This window comes from Cajanus cajan, chromosome 2 (genome assembly GCF_000230855.2).
Source record: "Cajanus cajan strain Asha chromosome 2, NIPB_CcT2T_4, whole genome shotgun sequence".
Classification (NCBI taxonomy): Eukaryota; Viridiplantae; Streptophyta; class Magnoliopsida; order Fabales; family Fabaceae; genus Cajanus; species Cajanus cajan.
In genome coordinates this window covers 78687091-78709478 of record NC_138518.1, presented here as the reverse complement: position 1 = coordinate 78709478, position 22388 = coordinate 78687091, and the positions used below count along the sequence as shown (strand labels likewise).

Below are 22388 nucleotides of genomic sequence, written 5' to 3'. Positions count from 1 at the left end.
TAAAATTGGATTTTTTTCCCTTTTCATATGGATAATCAACTCTTAAACTTATTATTTTTTCATAGAACAATATTGTCTAATAAAATAATTTTTTCTATTTTTTCTTTAAATTGACAAATTTTCTATTTTTTAAAAAAATTAAATAAATTTTGTTGGAAACTTTATTTTCAAATTATTCTTATTTCAATATTTATTACCATTTCGTGTCATTCTCGTGACAAGCATATTGAAATGAAAGGGGAAAAATAATAAGTTGGATTCCATTACAGGTTTCACGTGCAAGGCATTCGGTAAATGTCACGAAACACAAGGTTGGGGACAGATCCATAACTGGTTGAACCAACACACCATATTATTCAACTATATGATAGTATTAGCAACCACTCTTTGACAATCGAGTTCCATAGAGGGTGGTGGTTTAATCACTACTAACCCATGCGTGATTATCAGCCATAATATTCCATCTACACATGGAACCAACAAACCTGGTCATTATTATATTGACTTGTCCAAGAATAAGAGCACTTGTTTATTAGGAAATGGATATTACCCTATACTAGCTCTATGGCTATCTTAATTATTGATCCTGAAGCAGGTAGTGGTAGTGCAGGTAGTGGAGAGACCACACATTCACTATTGGTGGCGCCAATTTCAAGTTGTGAATGGATTATTATTAATTTATTATGTAGTGCCTAACCAATCTCCAAAAATAGCATAACCGCAGCAATTGCAAATTTAGTTGAAGCACTCGCTATGCCCAACCTTTTATATTTTATGACTTAATCTAAAGTAATGAGACAAATTCGGTCTCGTATCAAAAACTTCAAAATGAAATGGTATGTTGTTGGAAAAAAGTATATGAATAAAACAGGATTATTAGGAGGGCAATGTTCGATGAATGGTGGTGAACAACCTCACGTGAACTGTGAGCTGTGAAGCAATCATTTTTGATTTGGAAGTATTTTGAGACCTTTCGGCAACATGTGACTATCGCTAACATTATTAGCAAGTACCTCATGTGAACCATTAGTGCTATTCTACAATGTTCAAGTCAATGTAATTGGTTGTAGGGAGTAGGGACAACCAAGGACTGTGGTTGGTACTGTAGAGTTTGAAGAAACAGCCCATACTTGCGTTGCGTCGGGGGTTAAAACTTTGATCATGTGAATATTCTTGGTAAAATGACCAACCAAAACCACTGGTGTTTCTTTATCAACGAGTGCTCCTAGCACTGGTTGAGATCAGATTCCTTTCTCGTTCACGTGCAATCCTTATCAAGGCGATGTCCCAATGGGAACATGCATGTATAATATTTATTAATGGGAATGGGACGCATTAGCAACTAAATCACCCTTTGCCAAAGCTCAAAGTAGAGGCCAACGTGCGTCTGCCATATGTACAACACCATTAACTTCTTTCAATAAAGGTAAGGTAACCCACTAACCATACCCAACTTCCTTGTTACCGCAGTTTAGGACTTTCTAACACTGTCAATGTTATTAGAGAAAGTGTGCTGCCATTCTTCTTTAAAACGTTTCTGCTTATTATGCCATTAGTATAGTATGATGGAAAAACAGTTAGAGGTGTTTTCTTTAGACGGAGAGTGGCACCATTACTGATTAAAAAAATTGAAAAATAATTTAGATAAAGTTTTTTTCAAGTGTAATTAATATTTCTTAAATCAAAGTTAGAACTTTACTTCTTTAATATACATAATTACACATTAATTAGACATGTATTAAATATAAATATATAATACCGTGACAAAACTTTAATTTTGATTTTAAAAAAAATATATCAACCGTACTTTTACATAAGTTTTGTTATTAAAAAAATCATTTCTGAATTGTTTATTTTCATTTAAGAAATAACATTCTTTGAAATAAAGTAATATTTTAAAATTGTTTAGTTAACCATTAAAATTTGTAAGATATCATAATCACGATGTCTATTATTTGTACTCATTCAATAATATCCTTTGAAAATGTGAGAAAATGGAAATTGATCAAATTATTCTTTTATTGAGAATACTTTACGCCCACAGACATGTTTTTTTTTATTTTTTAACAAAAATGAAAATCCTCTTTACTTACCCGAATATTCAAAAAGAATAATAATAATCTGTTATTAGCAGACACAATGTCTCTGTATTTATTGTTAGATTGTAGTCCTCTTGTTCCTCTTTTCACCTTTATGAATGATAAACAAAACATTCGAAAAACATATTACGATAAAACACGTCATGGTATTTAGCAGCACGTCTCAGATTGATTTGAATATGTTCCTAAACCGGATAATATTGTTATTGTATTGGTAATTGGGAATTAACAAAAGGGGTGCCCCTTACGACGATGGGCCAGCAGCAGATGATGACACCTGATTTCCTTGAATGAAATTCTGCACTGAATACGTTAACACGTGTTCAGCAGGTATCTTGCTACTCCATGGCACCCTATGAGACAAATCAGCAGCAGGTCCCGTGTTCTGAAACTCCCCATAGTAAAGGGTCTTGAGAGCAAAGTCACCACTCCATGGCATCCAACCCTGGGGCGTCACAAGGGCCTCCAAGAATGAATTGATGAAAACTGTTCTGGAGAACTCCTTCCAGGGCCTACCCAGATAGTTCTTGTGCACTTTGGGGTTGCGGCGATAGAGAGCCATGTATTCCTCGGTGCCATTGATCAAACAGTTCTGGAAAACAAAGCCGGTGGCTTGCGAAGGGTCTGTTCTGCCATGTGCAGTGATGGCATTGTTTTCTCCCTTCTCTGGCCTGAGTTGCCTGGGGCGAACTAGGACCTGGCAGTCTTGGAAAATTGCAGCGGCGTTGCCGAATATGAAGTCGACGTTGCCCAGGATGCGGCATGACTTGTAAAATTGGCGCAGAGAGTGAGCATAGAGAGTGTCTTGGTTGCCCAAGAATTCGCAATTCTCAATCACGGAGAGGTCACTGTCTAATCTGAATGCCACTGCTTGGTGGGCGTCGGGACCCGCAGTGTTTTCGATTGTCAGATCCTTAGCCATGAATCCATCGCCAAGAACCGCTGCGATCAAAACCATCACTCATGCATGGATTGGATTAATCATTCAAATCAAATAAAACATGAAAAATCATACCCACGGTCGCAGAGTTGTAAGTTGTCATAAACTGTTGGCCAACGTTAGCAGAGCCGGTGATGACCGTTTTGCCCATGCCATCGCCCAAGAAAACCACATTCCTCTTCGCCAGCGGAACCCTAACGCTTTCTTCATAAACCCCTTCCTTTATATATATCACAAACCTCTTAACGCCGTTATCCGGAGCCGCGTTAACCGCCTCCTGCACCGTCTTATAACACCCGCTCCCTCCCTCTTTACACACCGTAACGTCCGCCTTCAAATTCGACGGAACCCCGGGGACTCCGGTACCGCCGCTCGCCCCGACGGGCTCCCAGAAGCCGTCGCGCTCGGTGGCGGGTGGCTTCCACGCCGCCGAGTCGCTTCCGTAGGCGTAGAGCGCGGACGCCATGCTGAGGGCGTTGCTGGAGGCAACCATGAGATTGGTGATGGCCGTCATCGCCGCGGCGACCTCGCGGGTGTCGTTGGCGTACTTGAAGCTGTTCCAGCAGTCGTACTGGTAGGCGAGGGCGGCGCTCAGCCAGGCTTTCGCGTCCTTGGTTCCGCCACGTGGCAGGGCGTCGGAGGCGAGGGCGATGCGGTGCTGCGAGTTGGCGAGGATTTCGATGCAGGTGGCGGCGGCGACGCTGCGGTTGCGGCTGTCCCCGGCGGATTGGTAGATGCCCTTGGCCAAGTTCTGGACCGCGGCGAGTTTGTCGGCGGAGATGGAGATGGCGGAGTGGAGGAGCTGCAGAGAGGTGGCGGTGGGCGGGAGGGTGGAATGCATGAGGTTGGAGACGCAATCGTCTGGGAAGCGCGTGGCTGCGCAGGCTTCATGGATGGGCTCCTGGGCGGTGGAGAGGGATAAAATGAGAGCGAGAGCGAGAGCTAGAGAGAGAGAGAGAGAGAGGTAGACGAGGGAAGGCATGATGCGTCAAATGCAATTGAATGTTGGCTGAAAGAGAGTATACTATTTATAGCCTTCCCATTCTGATGTGGTGGAGGAGAGGAGATGCTGCTATTCATGAAAATGTGAGTGGATTATGAGGGAAGACTGTCGTCTCTTGTTCACAACATTGTCAAATCAGAGTAAATAATGCTGTCCTATCTCCTATGTCATGTCTCCTCTCCTTTTCACTTTTCTCTTTACTCTTTCCATATATATGTATCATACTTAACCTTATAAATACAAATACACTTGCGTTTGCGTAACTATAAGACTAAAATTAGTTCATGTATCCAAATTCGAGAGATTAAAATCGTATCTTACTATACTTCAACAACCAAAAACATATTTAAGTGTAATTTTTATTTCACTTTTTAATTAACTATTATGTTTGAAATTATATATAAACAACAAAAAAACTAATTTCACATAGGAAGATAATTGAATACATTTAATTTTCACAATTTCATACAAAATATATACTACAATAGAACTTTAATCTATCAATTTTATAGATTAAATGTTTATTATATAATTTTTTTTATGAACAGATGTTTATTATATAATTAAAATCATAATAAATTACATATTTAAGATCACTCACATAGTAACATTGTAAATTGTCCTCTTATCTATACTATTAATGAATAATTTTTATGTACATTTTTTATTCACCATGTTACCTCTATAATTTTTAAATAACTTTTTTTTATAATTTTTTATTACACACTCCGGTTAACTACCGAAGACCATTTACCTTTATTGCTAACCACTTTCTTATATTTAATACTAATTACTTTTTATCATACAAGGAAATAAAAATTAACTATAAATAGTTTAAATATTTTTTAATTCTTATAGTTTAATGAATTTTATATTTAGTCCTTATAGTTAAAAATATTATTTTAATTTATATATATATAATTTTTGTTTTATTTTAATCTTTATTATCTACCATTATATATAAGTACTAAATGTTAAAGTTTATGGAATTATAAAGATCAAAAGAAATATATATATATATATATATATATATAGGAGGGTTCAAACGATACCGGTGTAACTTTTACTAAGTGTTACACCGCTCAATAACTTTATATTAAATGTGAATTTTGTAAATCTAAACCGTTAGATTGAAAGTTCATATCTCTTAGATCATATACACAAAATTTTATAGTAATCCAAGATGATTTGATATTTCATTCTCATAAAACAAAACTGACGTAATATATACATTTTAAAATATACTAAAATATGAACACTTTGATTACCTTCAAATTGTTGTTCAATTTTAACAAAATTTGACATATATAATCTAAGAGATATGAACTTTCAATCTAACGGTTGAATTTTCAAAATTCACATTTAATATAAAGTTATTAAGCGGTGTAACACTTAGTAAAAGTTATACCGGTGTCGTTTGAACCCTCATCACATATATATATAAATAAATTTGAAAATGAAATTTTATTAACTATACAGAATAATTGTAAAGTTTATTAAACTATGGAAATTAAAATAATAATGAAATCATTATAAACTTAATAAAATTCAAAATATAATTATTTTAAATCGAGAATCTTATTTTAAAAATAATTATTTATAAAAGTCTATATTGTAATTAATATCCAAATTCAACATTTATTTTATAACTATTGGATTTTGAATATTTAATTATAGTCATCTTTCATATTTAAATCCAGATTTTATTATCTTTCTATTATCGTTAAGTGGTGTATGTTATTTTAAAATACAAATTAGAGTAATTAATAAATATTAAAAAAATCTAATCAATTATCTTTAATTTTGGTCAAAATAATGTTAGAAATGAGTCAAGTTAAAAAAAATTCAATTCAACTCGACTTAATTTGATTGGACAACATTTGGCTCAATTCACAACTCAAGTTGAATATGACATTAACCTTTTTTTTTTCAAATTGAACTTGACTCAGTTCAAGTTCACTAGTAGTTCCGTTGAGCTTATTAGTTTGAATTATATGAATCAAGATTTTTATTTTATTTTATTTTATACATTTTATAATTTTAATTTAATAATAAATTTTAGATAAAATAATTGTTTATTTTTTTAAAAGACAAAATATAACTTATTTTATTAGTTTTGCAAAATTATAACGTATGACCAAAAGAAACATACCTGCAACTAAAGTTTGTATAAATTAAAACTACTTCACCTAACATCAAATAATATAAAACCTAATCTATAGCCATGAATTTTTAAAGTGTTTACTTCTTTTATTTTTACTAACTTATAACTAAATGTTGAAAAAAAACTCAAATTTAAATAAGCTAAAATTAAATAGAAAGTTAATTATATAAATTATATATTTATATGTTAAGTCAATCATAAAATAAACGAGTCAAACTATACATAACTAAAATTTGACTCATTTATTTACCAAATTTAAAGACTTAATTTTCAAATTAAATTTCAAATTATTTTTGAATTAGTTTAATTTATTGTCACTCATTAAATAATTAATATTCTTACTCAACATATATTTTATAATTGTTTTTTTTACTCTAATTAGACAATAAAAAAAAAACTTAAATATGTTTTCTGTCCTTACAAAATTAATGAGTTTTGATTTTGATCACTGTAATTTTTTTTCTTGTTTTGCATCCTTCTAAAATTTGTAATCATTGCTTTTTTGTCTTTGTAAAATATTTGTTTTTTATAAAATGAGTAAATTTTGATTTTGGTCCCTATAAAATAATTTTCTTTTAATTTTTATCCCTTTAAAATCTAAAATCATTATTTTTTTTATCTCTAGCAATGAATTTAAGATAAATAAATAATTATTTTTACTTTCTAACGATATTTTTAAGGTAATAAATACAAAATTAAAAATATTACATAATATAAATTTTAGAATACATGATTAAATAATTAAATGTAAGTGAATTTACATAAGATATCACATTTATTTGTCTTAACTTTGATGTGATGTGATAAATGACTAATTTATGTAAGAGAATACTATTTTGTAAATAAATTTATATCTAAATTTAATGATAAAAAAATAAAAAAAGTGTAGTAATTTCATTATATTTAAATTTAACGGTAAAAAAATAAAAGTGTCTTTATAATTTAATGAAAAATATGAAATGTAATTATTAGAATAATTAAAATATAAAACACATTAAAAAACAAAATGCGAGTTTAAAATAAAATTGAATATAAAAAATATGAAAATCAAAACAATCGAGAAGCCTTAGAATAAATTAAAAAATATATAACAAGTGTAGAAGATCAATTTGGACTTAACTTAACCCTGTAAAATTAATCTGTAAAGTAAGAGTTATCCTCTTTTATATATTTTATTTTAAATTTATCTTTAGCTGATGTAAAACTTTATTTTATTTTTCTTCTAATACTCTCTCTTACGTCTAGTGCTATTGTACTTATTGTACTTGATACGTGGATAAATATTGAGTGACATTTTTTAATTGATCTAAAAGTCTATCTGGGTATATGTTCGAAAGTGTTTTTGAGAACTTGTTTAACATAAATAAATCTTTATTTCTGGTAGAGAAACTCTTAAAAATGTTTCTAACTTATATCTAAACATACTTTAAGATAGGTATAATACTATCTTAGAACGTGGTTATAAAATTGACTTATAAATTGAGAATTGTTTGTATTTGTATATTTTATTTTGCTCTTATCATTAGTCAATGTGAATCTTGAATTTGTTCCAATAATAAATGCGTGTAAATCAACTATCAAAATTCAATAAAATAAGATAAAATAAATATTATTTACCGTATAATTTTAAATAATGATAATGACATGATGAAATGTCATAGGGAAAGGCATGAAGTTTCTTTACCTAAGACAAGATTTAAGCTCTTAATAATAATGAATTAGACTGATTATACAATTTTTAAGACGATATTAGAGTTTATCTTAACTTTTTTTTTATTAAACTTACCAATTTACCTACCATTAGATCGTTATCGAACAATTTGCTAATTTTCAATTCTATAAATTTTATTGAAGTTTCTCATCTAGAAATACGTTACGTTTTTTACAGTTTTCAACTATTTAACATGTTGGATAAAAAAAAATAATATAAGTGGGCCAAAACAACTATTTAACATGTAAAACTCGCGATTAGCCCATACCAAACATGCGGTTTTTAATTTTATGTAATTAATAAAATTTATTATTTTAATATTAAAATTAATAAATAACAAAATATTATAATATTAAAATAGACAATGCAATATTCGTGATTTGTTAGAAAAACATGAGAAGAAAATAGAATAAAAAAAGAGATAAAAGATAATTGTATGCATATATTTATATTTTTTTTAATGAAAAATACATCAAATAATAAATTCTATAACTTATTTTATAAGAAATATATTTAATTTTGTTATATAATAGTATTATGTGCATTATAACTAAAATAAATTAAATGATTTACTTTGTTTAGTTATGAAAAAAAGTGAAAAATATAGTGAAAAGAAATATTAAAAAGATAAATAAGAGAATAGAATTAAATAAAAAATAAAATAAAAATTAGAATGTTTAGTTTAGAAGAATAGAAATACGTGAAAGAAAATAATAATAATAATAATATATTTGGTAGAATGTAAATAGAGAAAATAAGAATAAATAAATAAAAATAAGTAAAAAAAAGAAATATTTTTTAATTTTTTAATTTTTTTATTTTAATGATTGAATCAAATATTTTAACTGATTAGGAAACACGAAAACATGGTCAACCAACTAATTATTAAAAGTCACCGTGTTGCGTATTAAAAAACTTTAATTCATTAATTTTGTGTTTAATCAATAAAGTTTATAGAATCGTCTATTTTTTCATTATTTAAAAATACTTTATTTGTTTCTCTTTTTTTTTTCTTCTACCAAACACAATCAATTTTTTTAATCTTTCATTTATTTCTCACTGATTCCTTCAACTAAACACCTTAATAATTTTGATGACGAAAGATAAAGAAAAAGTTGTGAGTTCAAATATCTTCTTAATTACTTCTTTAAAAAATATACAATTAATGATTTACTCATAAAATTCATGTTTGTGTAGATACGAAAATAATAATGTTGTTGAAATTTTATATTCTTTCTTTTAATTTTTAATTATTTACTTTTAAAATAATTTTTTTTAGTTATTTATCTATTTATAATTTTAAAATCATATTAATTATTATTGTTATTATTACTATACTAATTATACCCTTATTTTATTTAAATTTTAAATTCAATAAATATTACATTATGTGGTTAAGAATAATTTGAAAGAAAGATAATTTATAATTTATTTATAACCTATAATTATAATAAATATGATGCTTTTTCCGATTACACATTTATTGAACTATTACATCCCTTTATAATCACTTAGTTCTAACTCATGGGATTGATTTTATTTTTCAAACTTCTTTCGCATCATAAATAATTATCTATTTTATAAGTAATTGTTTGTATTTTTAATAATTATTTATTATCGTGTAATTTTTATTATTTTTAAAAATAATTGACAAAATTATAAAATATCTTTTATACAGTAATAATCTATAATAATAAAAGTGATAAGCCTTATTATACATATAATGTATAAAAAAAGATGTTATTTTTTTAAAATGAGAATGACTTTCTGTTTGTCTAGAAAATAATAATGGTACTGTAGTGTGTGTGAAGTGTGAACCGAAGAAAAAGAATAAGAGTAGGAGTGGTGTGTTGAAACGGCGGCATCTGCAGCTTCACCTTCGCTTTCAGGCTGCTCTTCTACTTCCAATTCCATTTCCCCTCTCATCACTCCAACCCTAAATCAAACTCATGCTTTCATTTCTTGGCTTCTTTCCGCGGAAGCCTAGGGTTTCTCCTCTGCACTTCAGCGCTCTTCCCTAACTCACTCGTCAGTTTTCTCAACCTCCTTCTACTTCTAGGGTTTTTATTATTATTCAAATTCTATTGTTTTATGCCTTTTTCTGTATGATGTTTTGCCTCAATTTCACTCCAATCGTTTGTTTTCCATGCCTATTTCTGCGTTTTGTGCTTAAATCTGAATGATTTTTGGATATTTGTATGTTCTGAATTGTGATTGAAGAAACGTGAATTAGGAACCTTATTAATGTTGTGTTTAGAGTTTCTTCCTCTATTTTCTGCTAATTTGTGTCTCACATTGACTAGATGTATGACCAGAATAGTGTAGGGACCACTCTCACCTGTTGTGTTAGAACTTAGAATCAACCCCAAATTCTAAGGCGGTATCCTAACTTAACTGTTGTTGTGTTGGCCATATCTAGCTATCCGGACCACCTGCTCCCACAAATTTCAAGCTCAAGATCTCCCCTCCTCTGTGTGAGAGGTATGTTAGAGATCCTATCTTGACCAGTAATACTTCATGCTCAAGATGTTCCCTCTTCTGTGTGAAGGGTGTGTGTTGGAGATCTTATCTTGACTAGTGATACTGATACGGCTAAAATAGTGTCTCCGTATGAGGAATATCACTCTCCTCATGAGTTACCTTTTTAAAATCAAAGTATCGAACTAGGTCCAAACATCAGTTCGAAGAGTTTTAGGCTAATAGCAATGATTAATGAAATACAGTACTGAATGTGATTCTTTCTTCCTCTTATGTTGATATGGCATATCTCTTGTTCAATGGTTTTAATGTTATACAAAGAAACTAGCATTATGGCATTTAGTTTTGGAAAAAAGTTGCTGTGTTTCGCCATCGGCTTTAATCATGATATTGCTTCTCTTGTTTCCTACATATTCTGTGCTTAAATTGCAAATTCAGGTGTGTTTGTGCTGTTATTCAATATAATGTATGCTAGGTAGTAAGTTTACATGATTGAGATAGATAGTTTTTTGATTAATGTAGTAGTCTTGTGTAAAAAACCTTTGCTTCACTGAGAAAACACTTTTTAATACTATAGTTGGCCCATAAGTCACTCCTACTTATTGGTCAAATGATTACATGTTTAGTCTCTTGTTATCCTAAAATATTATAGTTTTCATCCATATACCGTATACCAGCTGGATTAAGTAGATGCCAAGACAATAGGTAGTAGAGTTGGAAGTCTTCTCTATGATTTAGTTGTATGTATCTTCGTGAGAGTAAGTGCTAATTAGATACAATTTTGCTGCAGTAATCTCATGTGATCAATGCGTGGAGGTTACAGAGTGCGCTCAAAGTAGCTGGTGTAAATGTTTCAGATGCCATTTGATCCTTCTCCGAGTAAATGAGCAATATTGGATGTTCTCACATTTGTCAATCTATGTTGGTCTGTTTTGGAGTGGAGATTGTTTCAAAATTTTGAAATATTTTGAGTTAGCTGCCTAAACCCTGGCTTTTTCAAGAACTAGAAAGGATGTGTCATCTTATGTACAAAGTTTTACTGGATACACCAATTTTGAATGGTCATCTGAACAAGCATTGAAGAAATAATTCAAGAAACTTTGTAGTATCCATCTGTTATGTGAGTGACCTATTGTTGAGAACTGTTGAATCTTATAGGTGTCACAAAAATGTTGTACCAGTTTTATCATGAATATAGATTTTTCATGATATTGTGAGAATGCACGTAAGCTTTCCAAAGAGTTCTTAGATTATTGTATACGTTTGAAATTTTAAGAGTCAAGTTTGAGAGCATCTTTGTTATCTCATGAAATTATTTTGCATCATTTTTCAGAACATAGAATCGTATTCTCTTATTAACTATTGAATCCAGTAGTAACTGAAGTGGTTGTAACTAATTTTGAGAGCTGAAGATTGATAACATTGCTAAAAGGTGTATAGATTATTGAGAGAATTTTGCTATTATATCATCTTGTGGGATTAGGGGTTTAAATAGGACATTTTGATAGTAGTTGTCTTAAGGACGTGAGCCCATCCTAGATTCCAAAGTACACATAAGCGATGCAACAAGGTCCCTGACGCCTAGGTCCCAATGATATACTTTGCGACGCAACAAAGTCCCTGGCGCCTAGGTCCCAATTATATACTTAACGGGATTGTCCCAATTATATACTTAACGGGATTACTGATCTAATTGGTTTCATGTAAGCATTTTATAAAGTTTGATAGCATGACGATCAGTTAAGGGTATTTTGGCTTTTGTATATGCCATATTTAGTTCAGGTAAGTTAACAAAATAACAATGGATAATATGCCTATGAAAATTCTCTTCCTTAACTTGAACAATCTTAAAATAATATTTCATTTTCTGAACTACCAGTTAAAGCAATTTTTAAAAAATTGTTCCTGTGTAAAAAAAATATAAGAAAACAAAATGTCTTGGCTGTGAAAAAAAATTGTATTGAATTCTCCTTCTCAAAGTCATTCTGCAGATTTTCACACCATTTTTCGTGTTTAACAAGAATACTATAAAATTCAGCCAAGAAAAGTATAGTATTTCTTTCCTCCCTCGTTACAATCTATAAATTTATTTTATAAAGTCTTGCCCAACGATTTAGTTTAGATACAACAGTCACTCTAAACAATAATTTGGGTATCAATAAACATTCTTGACGTAAAGAGATAGAAAGTACACATGCAACTTAGGGACGGGTTACATAATCTGTCAGTGTATTAATAAATTTGATTTTATAGTTGAACTCAGTTATATTAATAGAAAATTGTTATGGTTCCTCATGGTAAAAATTGTATTATGCAGAAATGCAAACATTTTCACCTAGTTATTTCTACCCGTAAATCTTTATTGGGATACGATAGTTTTTCTTTGCTGCTTAGTGTGCATTATTTCTTTTACGGGGATTTATTTGCCAGATATGCTGAACATCAGATAACTTTTTTGAGTTTATGATTTTTTATTTTTTCCTTTTACCTTCTTGTTTTGGCTATTAGGGGGACTCGTAATCCTCCATCCTGTTCTAAGTTCTTTTATCTCTTACAGTCTTACTAAATCCTTTTTTGTTTTTAAAAGGGTCTATTATATTTATGACTTGGATGGTTGATGTGAAGTGCGAACTTTGAGTAGGTTGAATTCTTGAAGCTTTTCGTGGAACTACTTGCATTAGTGCTTTCTTTTTTATAAAACCTGTATACTGTCATTCATTTGATATTGTTGTTGTTTCTATTTCTAGCATGCCATATTCCTTTACTGATGGATATTAGAAGAATGTGGATAGATTTCAGGTTTCTGATTTATTTTATTTTACTTATGTTGTTTTAGCTAAATCAGAGCATTCTGCATTGCCACTAGTCTAAGCGAAGCTGTAATTAAGGCTTTGGGGAGTGAGATGAGCGGAAGTGGCAGAAAGACCTCTTCAAAGTGGGATTCGAGAGATGAACCTGAATTTGCATCTTATAGTAAGGCTTATTTGTATGTTTGCTTTAAGAAAAAACTTTTTAACCATAAAATAAAAAATTAAGATAATTATGATTATTTTTTTAAGAAAAGGCTAAAATCCAGGAAAACAATGTGTTTTTTATCTTCATGAGCTAGACCATTTACCATAAAACATGTATATCATTCAAGTGAATACCCACTAAAAAATTGCTGTCTGGGACATCTACAGGTGTTGCTAGTAGAGATAGTTCAAAGTGGTCCAATTTAGAAAGAAATGATAAGTTAAACCCCAGAATGGGGTTTTCAGGCAAGGAACCTTTTTCTGGTGGCAGAGGTCCAAGTAAGGATGATATTACAAATAAAGATTACAGAGTTTTGGATCCAACAAATGCTCGGGACACTGATGGAAGTTACAGCATGGAAATGTCTCCAGGGCCCGAGGATTGTAAAAATAAGTACAGTCAATCTCCAAAAAATGGTTGGAGTAGGTCAGTCAGGTTTGTTTCTCTACTTACATCTGCACAGTGCACTGACCCTATTTTCTGAAAATTAATCGATACTTAATAAGTTTAACTGTTGTTTTTGTATAAAAAAGTATTCTATAAACAAACCTCATCATGCATGAAAAAGTCTTCTATATACTGCTCATGAGAATGCTTTGACACCTCTGAGTACTCAGTAGAACTGTTTAAACTTTAAACACGTTTGAAACATTTTAATCATATGTATGATGCATCCATTGAGAATGCAAATAACTATGAAAAGAAACTGGATGAATTGGATACTGACCCATTACTTGACAAAACCCAGACACTTTTGTTCTTTTTTTGAGAATGTGTTGTTTCATGAATGTTGTGTTGTATTTTAATATTATTCTTTTCCACTCATTGATGTTTTCATGCTTGTATACATATAGTCATGAACATGGGTTTTTGCATGAATAGTTAACACTGAAACATTGAGTCAAAAATTTATCTTGTTAGTTGGCTTGAGAATAAACTTCCGAAACCGACCCTACAAGTCAATTATAGGAGGAAGAATAAAAGGGGGAATTAGTTGGTTAGAAGTCTGTCACAAATGTCACAAGTTGTAAGTGGTTAGCTGTAGTTGTTGGTTTTCCACTATAAATAACCCTTTAAATGAATAGGTGGCGGGGATTTTTAATCTGTATGTTTTACTGGAGAGTGCTGCTTTGGGTACATTTCTGTACAATTGTTCTGTTTCTGATTCCAGTTTATCCAAGAAATGCATTCTTTCTTTCTTTCTGTTCTGTTTTCTTGGGTTTTTACCTCTTCCAAAGAAAGGATCCTAACATCTTGTTTGTGAAACATTCAATAGCTTATATAAAAAAATTTATATTATAAAGGAAAGTTTAGAAGCAGAAGTTCTTGGGTCCTTTAGATAAACTTACGTTTCAAAAGCAATTTCCAAAATTTGTGTATTAAGATGTATCATTGTAATGTTCCATTCTCTTGTTTCAGATTGTGCTTTGTCCAATGTTTCTTGCCTGTGTTTGTTCTTTATGGGTAGTTGGGTACCTATTTTCTTTAATTTCCAGGTCGTTTCAATACTTTAAGACTGCTTTATATTTCATATAATAATAAGTTCAAACTAAGTTTCCATTCTCAAGAAATTTTAGATCTTTGACATGGTTGTGTATGCTTAATTTCTAGATACAACTGGTTTTCTTACTTGTCGGTCTTTCTTTGATGCAGGAGTAATCAAAGCAGAAGTAGGAGTCGGAGCCCTCCACGTAGTTTTAGGAGGGATTTAGGAGTCAATGACAGATATAGAATGAGGACACAACCATGTAGAGATTTTGCTGCTGGGAAATGCAGAAGAGGCAGCCAATGCCATTTCCTTCATCATGATAATCAAAATTATGATGGCTGGGAAAGTAGACACAGGCATGATGGAACTCCCAGATATTCTGCTCCCCATGAGAGTGGGGACTATTCTCGTACAAGTGGAAGATCTAATGACACTTGTATCAATTATGCAAAAGGAAGGTGCAGAATGGGAGCATCATGCAAGTACGTGCATCATGACAATTCTGATCAATTCAGTTCTGTGGATGAATCAACTAGGGAAAGGGAAATTGATAGAAGGCGCCCCGAGAGTTCTTTCGAGCATGTTGGTCGATACAGTACAAACCAGAATGGTGATATTCCTTGCAAATTTTTTGCATTTGGGAATTGTCGAAATGGTAAACATTGTAGGTTTTCTCATGATTGGCAAGCATGTGGGAGCCCAAATAGAAGATTTGGGGATGATAGGTTGAGGAGCAGTCAAGGTGGAGATCAGGCTTTGGATAGGCCAAAATTGAGTGATGAAGTTAGTCCCAACGGAAGGCTAAGAGATGATAGATGGGGTTTAGACGGTAGTACGGCTGATGAAAATAAAGTTTGGGGTGGTTCCAAGCAGAATGATTTAGTTGTTGTCTCTAATATAGCAAAGCTGGTGGAGGATAACAGAAATTTTATGGGCACCCCAGAACCTGGATTCCCTGCTTGGCCAATTAGTGATGGATGGGACCATAGCTTAGATAAGAACAGAGTGCATGATGAATCACCATTTTCAAGTGATATGAAGGAAGCCAATTGGACAGCAAAAAATGATAGTTCGAATGTTCACACTTCCCAGTCAGTAGGCTCGGACATTTGGCCTGGTAATGAAAAAATGTCTCCTGATTGGAATTATGGTGTGGGATCTTCCACCCATATCAAAGAGGAGCATGGGCAGAGTAAGCAACAGGTTCTTCCAGGTAATTACATGCTTGATTGATGTTCCTCTAACTATACATCCTTGTCCATTAAAAAACTGTTTAATTTGCTATTGGAAAAACAATTTTTTGCAAAATATGGTGTTATTGCATTGACCTATTGACAAACAAATCTGCTGATTCCCACATAAATGACGCAATCCTAAATTTCTCTACCATTGTGCCAGGACAAGTATTTCATCAGAATGTAAATGCTTTGCATTCTTCAAGCTGTCTCGCCATTGGACAGAGTCAAGGAGCAGCTTCCATTGTTCCTCCCATAGTGAGAACTGTTGACGATATTCCAAACCAGGAAGTCTCTGCTGAGAAAAAATACATTGTTGAGCCTACTATCCAGGATGTAAATGTATCACAAGTTAGTTCAAGAAATCCTCTAACTCAGAACATGGTAAGCAAAGAGCAGCTAGCTCAACTTACTAACCTGTCAGCTTCTCTGGCACATATCCTCGGAGCAGGTCAGCAGCTCCCGCAACTTTATGCTACCTCTATTTCTCTAGACTCAAAGGATACTCCCTTTCTAAGCAAAACTGAAGGGTCTGATAATCCTGTTTCCATAACATTCATCAAGCCAGATCCTGCTGTTGGATTCCAGAAGCAGTATGATCCAAAATGTAATAGTAGGGAGCCAAATAATGCTAATTCAAATGGGGTTCCCTCTACCTCTTCTCCAAGTAAAAATATCCCAAAAGATACAGCAGAAATTCCGTCACTGTTATCCAAGTTAGGACAACATTTTGATGAATCTAACTCAAAGCCTGCCTTTTCGGAAGAACAATTTGTTAAGAGTGAACATTCAGTTCAGTTGCAGAAAGGTGAAAATGTTGAGGTTAATAAGGAGAACAAAGTGGTAGCCGAAGAAAAGCAAAGTTCTTCATGTGAAAATAAAATTACAGAAGAGAATGGTCCTATGAAAAACTTGGACCAAAACAGTGGGCCTGATGAGGCCAAGAAAACAAAGGATGTGAAGGGGATTCGTGCATTTAAATTTTCATTGGTTGAGTTCGTTAAGGAGCTTTTGAAACCAACATGGAAAGATGGTAAAATCGCTAAGGAAGATTATAAAGCAATTGTGAAGAAAGTTACTGACAAAGTAACTGGTACAGTGCAGCGGGGACATATTCCTCAGACACAAGAGAAAATTGACCGCTATTTATCATTATCAAAACCAAAGGTTAACAAACTTATACAGGTCAGTGGTGGTTCTCTAACAGATTTCCATCAGATGTATGAATTATTCCAAATCTTGTATCCCATTTAACGTGGTTTTTGTAGATGAATGTGAACGAATATGCATGCAGCTCCGGTAACCGCACAAAATTTTCTAATAGGCTTAATTTAGATATTGAAAAATTTGTAGGGAAGTTACCCACAAATATGGGATTAAATTTCAAGAGCTGTTTGTACGTTTCATAAATATGGGATTAAATTTTTAGGTATTGGGACTAAAACGAAAATTTGGGACAAGTATATGGACTGAAAGATTAATTAAACCTTTTGAATATTACATTCCCCATAATAGTGTACTTCTTATCTGTTGACACCCTTCTTATCTAAAGAACTTACGCATCCCTCTTACTTATAATAGAAAAGTAAACCACTGTTTTGGTTCCTAATAATGTAATGCAATGTCACATCAGTTCATAAAATTAAAAAATAATTTAAATAAGTCTAACATTTTTAATTGTTTCATCTGAGTCCCTAAATCATTTATTGTCATTTTGGTGTCTCAAAATGTTAATGTTATTACTTCGTTATATATATATATATATATATATATATTATAGATATTTGATTAACAAATTGTACTTCCAAAGATTTCTTTAAAATTTACTTAATTTCATAGATTAATGTGACAATGCGTTACATTTTGAAGGACTAAACTGGTAGTTACTATAATTAAAAAGGATGATAGGAGTATTTTTTCTTATAAGGATGTCAACAATTAATGCTAATCTCGAAGTAGATTGATGTAATTATGCCTTAAACATGTGATTCCAAAAATGTGCAGAAACACTTTATAGCGTCCTTTTCTTAACTCTTTTTTATTTTTTATTTTTTATTTCCTAACTTTATTATTTTTTAATTTAACAATATGTTTTTTTACAACTCTTTCAAATTAGAGCTATACTTATTTTTATTTGATAATGTTTGCTTGGCATTTGGTGGTAATGGGTTTCCAGTCGAGAAACTAAGGTACAGTCCGTATGTCTAGTCGAGAATCAGAAACTGTGGTCGGAATGGAGCATCCTTTTTCTTTAATCCATCAAATTATTCGGACTGATCTCTAGAAGATTGTGTTCCATCTCATCCCTAATGTCAAAGTTGTTTTGTATTATGAGTTCTTCCCTCCAATACCCCCAAAAAAGATGTTTTATTTTACTAGTTATGAATCATGATCTATGCAGCTTCTGAATCTGCATTGAATTTGAGATGTATTTATTTTCCAGCTGGCTTATAATTATTCTCCTTTTGGTTGCAGGCATATGTGGAAAAGGTTCAGAAGGCTTAGTGCAAGTACAGAAATTTGACTATGTAATCTGTTGCCTATAATTTGCAATGTTATTGATTCCTTGCATATTTTGTTTTTATATTGCGCAAGTAGTTTTCTATGTCCCATTTAGATCAGAGGATAGTATAATCAAAGAACCTTTGCAGCTCATGTACATATAAACGAAGCTGTTTCTTATTTTCTAGTATTTTTCAGAGTAAAAATTTGGGTGCCAAGTGTTCTTAGACATTAGTATATAACCCGAATATTAGGAAGCTGCTTAGTGGGATCTATCTTTATTAGTGTTATTTTTATTTACCTGTTTGATGCATATAACTGATGTAAGGGAAGAAACATGTTTTTCTTTTCAAAACAGTGGAAAAGAGACCGTTAATTTCAGTTTGTATTGTACCGAAATTTCCCCATGGTGAAACAACTCAAGTTTGCAGAGTCTCTCGGATACTGTGTTGTGTTACCCTTCACACTAATTTTGTTTTTAGAATTGGAATCTTTTGCTTTGTGGATTCCAAGGCATAAGACTGTGCAGAAGGTTCAAGCTTGGAAGGTCCATCCCCAACTTGCACAAGGTTTAAAGTGTATGGATCTTCAAGTGATTGCAAAGTGGGAAAAGCTTGGAAGGCTTAGCGGCTAAGATGGTGATACATGCATATATTTTCAAACTCAAGTATGGTTGACATGGTAATAGTGTATTTGGGGATTTGTAGGTGTTACATGAGTGGGGATATTCAATTAAGCACACATGGGAAGGGGATCCTAATCAATGAGGAGGAGCCTAGGAATTATAAGGTGATTTAGGTGGTGTGCGGGGAGAAACAGTGGATTGGAGTGATACCGAGAGTATATTTGAATCCTCTAAACTAATATAATTTATTAATTATTAACTTTTTTTTTTGATAAAAAGTAAAAATAAAAAAATTTGAGAAGCTAAAAAAAAAAAATCAACATAATCAGTTATGTTGCATTGTGTCTTTGTAAATAGCTGAACACAGCTACAAAATTTCTTGCAAATTAGCTCGTATTAGTGTGGAGGTTTTTTTTTTTTTTTTTTTTTTTTTTTTGTGAGTCCCACTTCTCACATATGGTTGTCTTTCAAACATTTTAAAAAAGTAAACTTTTCTTCACTTTTATCCTCTTTCCTCCTCCTCTGTTGATTTTCTACTGCATTAAAAACAGTGTTAGAGATTGCATAACGTGTCTTAGTTAGATTCAAAGGTGGCTTTAGTTCTAAGGATGTTGAGGATTACTTGTTGGGCCAAAGTTCATATTGGACCTCCCTAAAGCCCAATATATAGCAAAATCCAAAGATGCTTTAAGACATTCATGATCGTTTATACAAGAAGATAATGGAGAAAAACGTTAATTCTCCATGCTTTCCCTAGATTGGTCCCTATTTTAAACAATTAAAAATGAAGGATTTTTATTGTGCATTTTGTATTTTTATACAATTAATGATTTCATTCATAATAAAAGTCTTTCATTTGAACTACTAGAGTCAAGCTAGTAGTAGGAATTGATAGAATATGTACATAATTTGAAATTCAAACTTTTGGTATTAATATTATAATTTCGAAGAATTTTTTTTCTTCTTTTTACTCTTTAAATTTATAATTTAATTTTTTTATTCGTAGAAATTATAGTGATTCATTTATAATTTAATTTAAATGTACTTATAATATAAAGATTTTTTGTATTATAATTATAAATTATATATGATAAATTGTACTTATGTAATAATTATTTTAAAAGTCATATATAATGTTATTTTTATTTGATTGATAGTTGTTACAAGTAAGATCGTGATTGGATGAACAAAAATTAAAAATAGAGTCACCACTAATGTTTATCTTTTAAAATAAAGTGGTCTTTCAAAATCATTTAGAGTTTGAGATTTAATTATGCATGGAGAATTTACAATAAAAACAATTATCTCTATTTAAATATGTAAAAATAATAGAATTTTAAAACATTTATTTTATTCCTTTGAGACAAATAAAAATAAAATGAATTAACTTTAAATAAATAAAATAATAACGAAAATTAATTTTGTCCGACAAATTGATTGATGCTCTCTTACATATCGGGGTCATATGAAACTTCAAGACATGTAGTTCTATAGAAAATATCTATGTATCTTTTGGGTCTCGTAATAATCAAACAGAAAATCAATATGAAATGATTATCACGAACAATTTATTTTATTTGTATTTTCTTATTAAAACATTTTTAGAGATAAGTCTTCATAATAATCAATCAGCAAGTAGATCTAAGATGAATCATTAATAATTATCACTAACAATATATTTTTTTTATCAATTTCTATTTAGAAATAGCTTTTCACAATATAACTAAATCGAAAATAAATCTAAAATAATTATCACTAATAATATTTTTTTTTCTTAAATATATTTTAAATCTCTAAAATTTAAAATTGTTGTTTTAGTCTTTGTAATTTTTAAACATTTTGTTCTAATTTGTGAAAGTGGCAAATTGATATAATAATGCAATATCAATTAGATTTAGTGCAATATTTTTATTAATAAAGATATTAGTAGATAAATTTTATGCAACAATATTTGATAGATTTTCTAACAAAATTTGAGTATAAGGACTAAAATTTTTTTTTTTTAATTACAGGATTAAAAAGATTAATTTTTAATTTAAAGAATTAAAAAAATTACTTTAAATTTAAGAGATTAAAAATATATTTAAACCTATTTTTTCATATCCAAATAAGATGTAGATCCAAAAATAATTATAACTAACAATCTGATTTTAATTTTTATAGAAAATATTTTATTTCATCAAGAAAATATAAAATATTTTTTTGGACAAGAAAGCATAACAAAAAAAAAAGACACTTTTCTGAAAACAATCTTGGTGGGCACAACGCATAAGACAATCCAAAGCAAAGTTTGCATCTCTTGTTTGAAGCCCCAATAGCAAAATAAAAATTCAAGTTGTCACATGCTGGATATTTTGCTCCAGGCCTGTATATGTTTGGAAAGTTCATGGAGTTGTACTAATGAATTTTAATATTTAAAGAACAAATCTGTTTTCTGCACATAACTTATGTTAAATAATAAGCTAAATTATATTTTTATTTTATTTATTATTTTTTAAAATTTACTTTTGATCTTTTATTTATTAAAATATTATTATATTCTTTTATCTTTTATATTTGAATCAATTTGGTAATTTTAAAATAATAATTATTTTCATTTTTATGACATAATTTTAAATTAATCTTTGATTAATTCAAAATGTGAAACTTGTAATATTAGATTCATCTATATAAAAACTATGAAATATAATTAATGTTTAAATATAAAAGGGTTATAAATATAGTAAAAATCATGTAAAAAATATATTATATGAACAATTAAAAAATGATATGAAATTAGATTTTTTGAAATTTAATTTTTATTTTTATCATGTTTATTAGACATTTGTTTTAAACTTTGATTACATTCAATAATTTTCATATAAGTGAATTTCATGAAACAAATTTAAAGTCTTAGGCAAAAAAAAAATGATTCAAAGAGCTTAATTAACCTAAATTTAAGAAATAAATAACCAAATAAACACTTTAAAAGATAAATGACCAAAATGAATCCTAAAAATAAAATAAAAAATAAAAAATATAATTTAATCTCAATAATAATTTTAAAATTATTAAATATTATCTAATATTAATTTTTAAAATTATTAAATATTTAAAAATTAGCTTATATTTATTTTTATAAAATTTA

The 22388-nt window shown here is 30.6% G+C and overlaps 2 protein-coding genes across 9 annotated transcripts; one reads left to right on the top strand and one right to left on the bottom strand.

The window, feature by feature from the left end:
- Window positions 1-2267: 2267 nt before the first annotated feature.
- On the bottom strand, window positions 2268-4218 carry LOC109799452 (putative pectinesterase/pectinesterase inhibitor 51). The gene is made up of 2 exons (XM_020360021.3): window positions 3115-4218; window positions 2268-3041 (listed from the first exon to the last, which is right to left on the bottom strand). The coding sequence occupies exons 1-2, from the start codon at window positions 4019-4021 to the stop codon at window positions 2344-2346; spliced, it is 1605 nt and encodes a 534-aa protein (XP_020215610.2). The 5' UTR covers window positions 4022-4218; the 3' UTR covers window positions 2268-2343.
- A 5462-nt stretch (window positions 4219-9680) lies between these two features.
- On the top strand, window positions 9681-19017 carry LOC109799437 (Zinc finger C-x8-C-x5-C-x3-H type family protein). Of its 8 annotated transcripts, XM_083069208.1 has the most exons (8): window positions 9682-9945; window positions 10337-10398; window positions 11186-11515; window positions 13232-13368; window positions 13578-13845; window positions 15064-16112; window positions 16298-17319; window positions 18610-19017. In XM_083069208.1, the coding sequence occupies exons 4-8, from the start codon at window positions 13299-13301 to the stop codon at window positions 18637-18639; spliced, it is 2439 nt and encodes an 812-aa protein (XP_082925334.1). In that variant the 5' UTR covers window positions 9682-9945; window positions 10337-10398; window positions 11186-11515; window positions 13232-13298; the 3' UTR covers window positions 18640-19017. The 8 variants fall into 8 exon arrangements, with proteins under 8 accessions (XP_029127331.1, XP_082925336.1, XP_020215589.1 ...); XM_029271498.2 differs by lacking the exon at window positions 11186-11515 and having other exon boundaries at window positions 9681-9945; XM_083069210.1 differs by lacking the exon at window positions 11186-11515 and having other exon boundaries at window positions 9681-9945; window positions 13232-13381.
- The last annotated feature ends 3371 nt before the right edge of the window (window positions 19018-22388 follow it).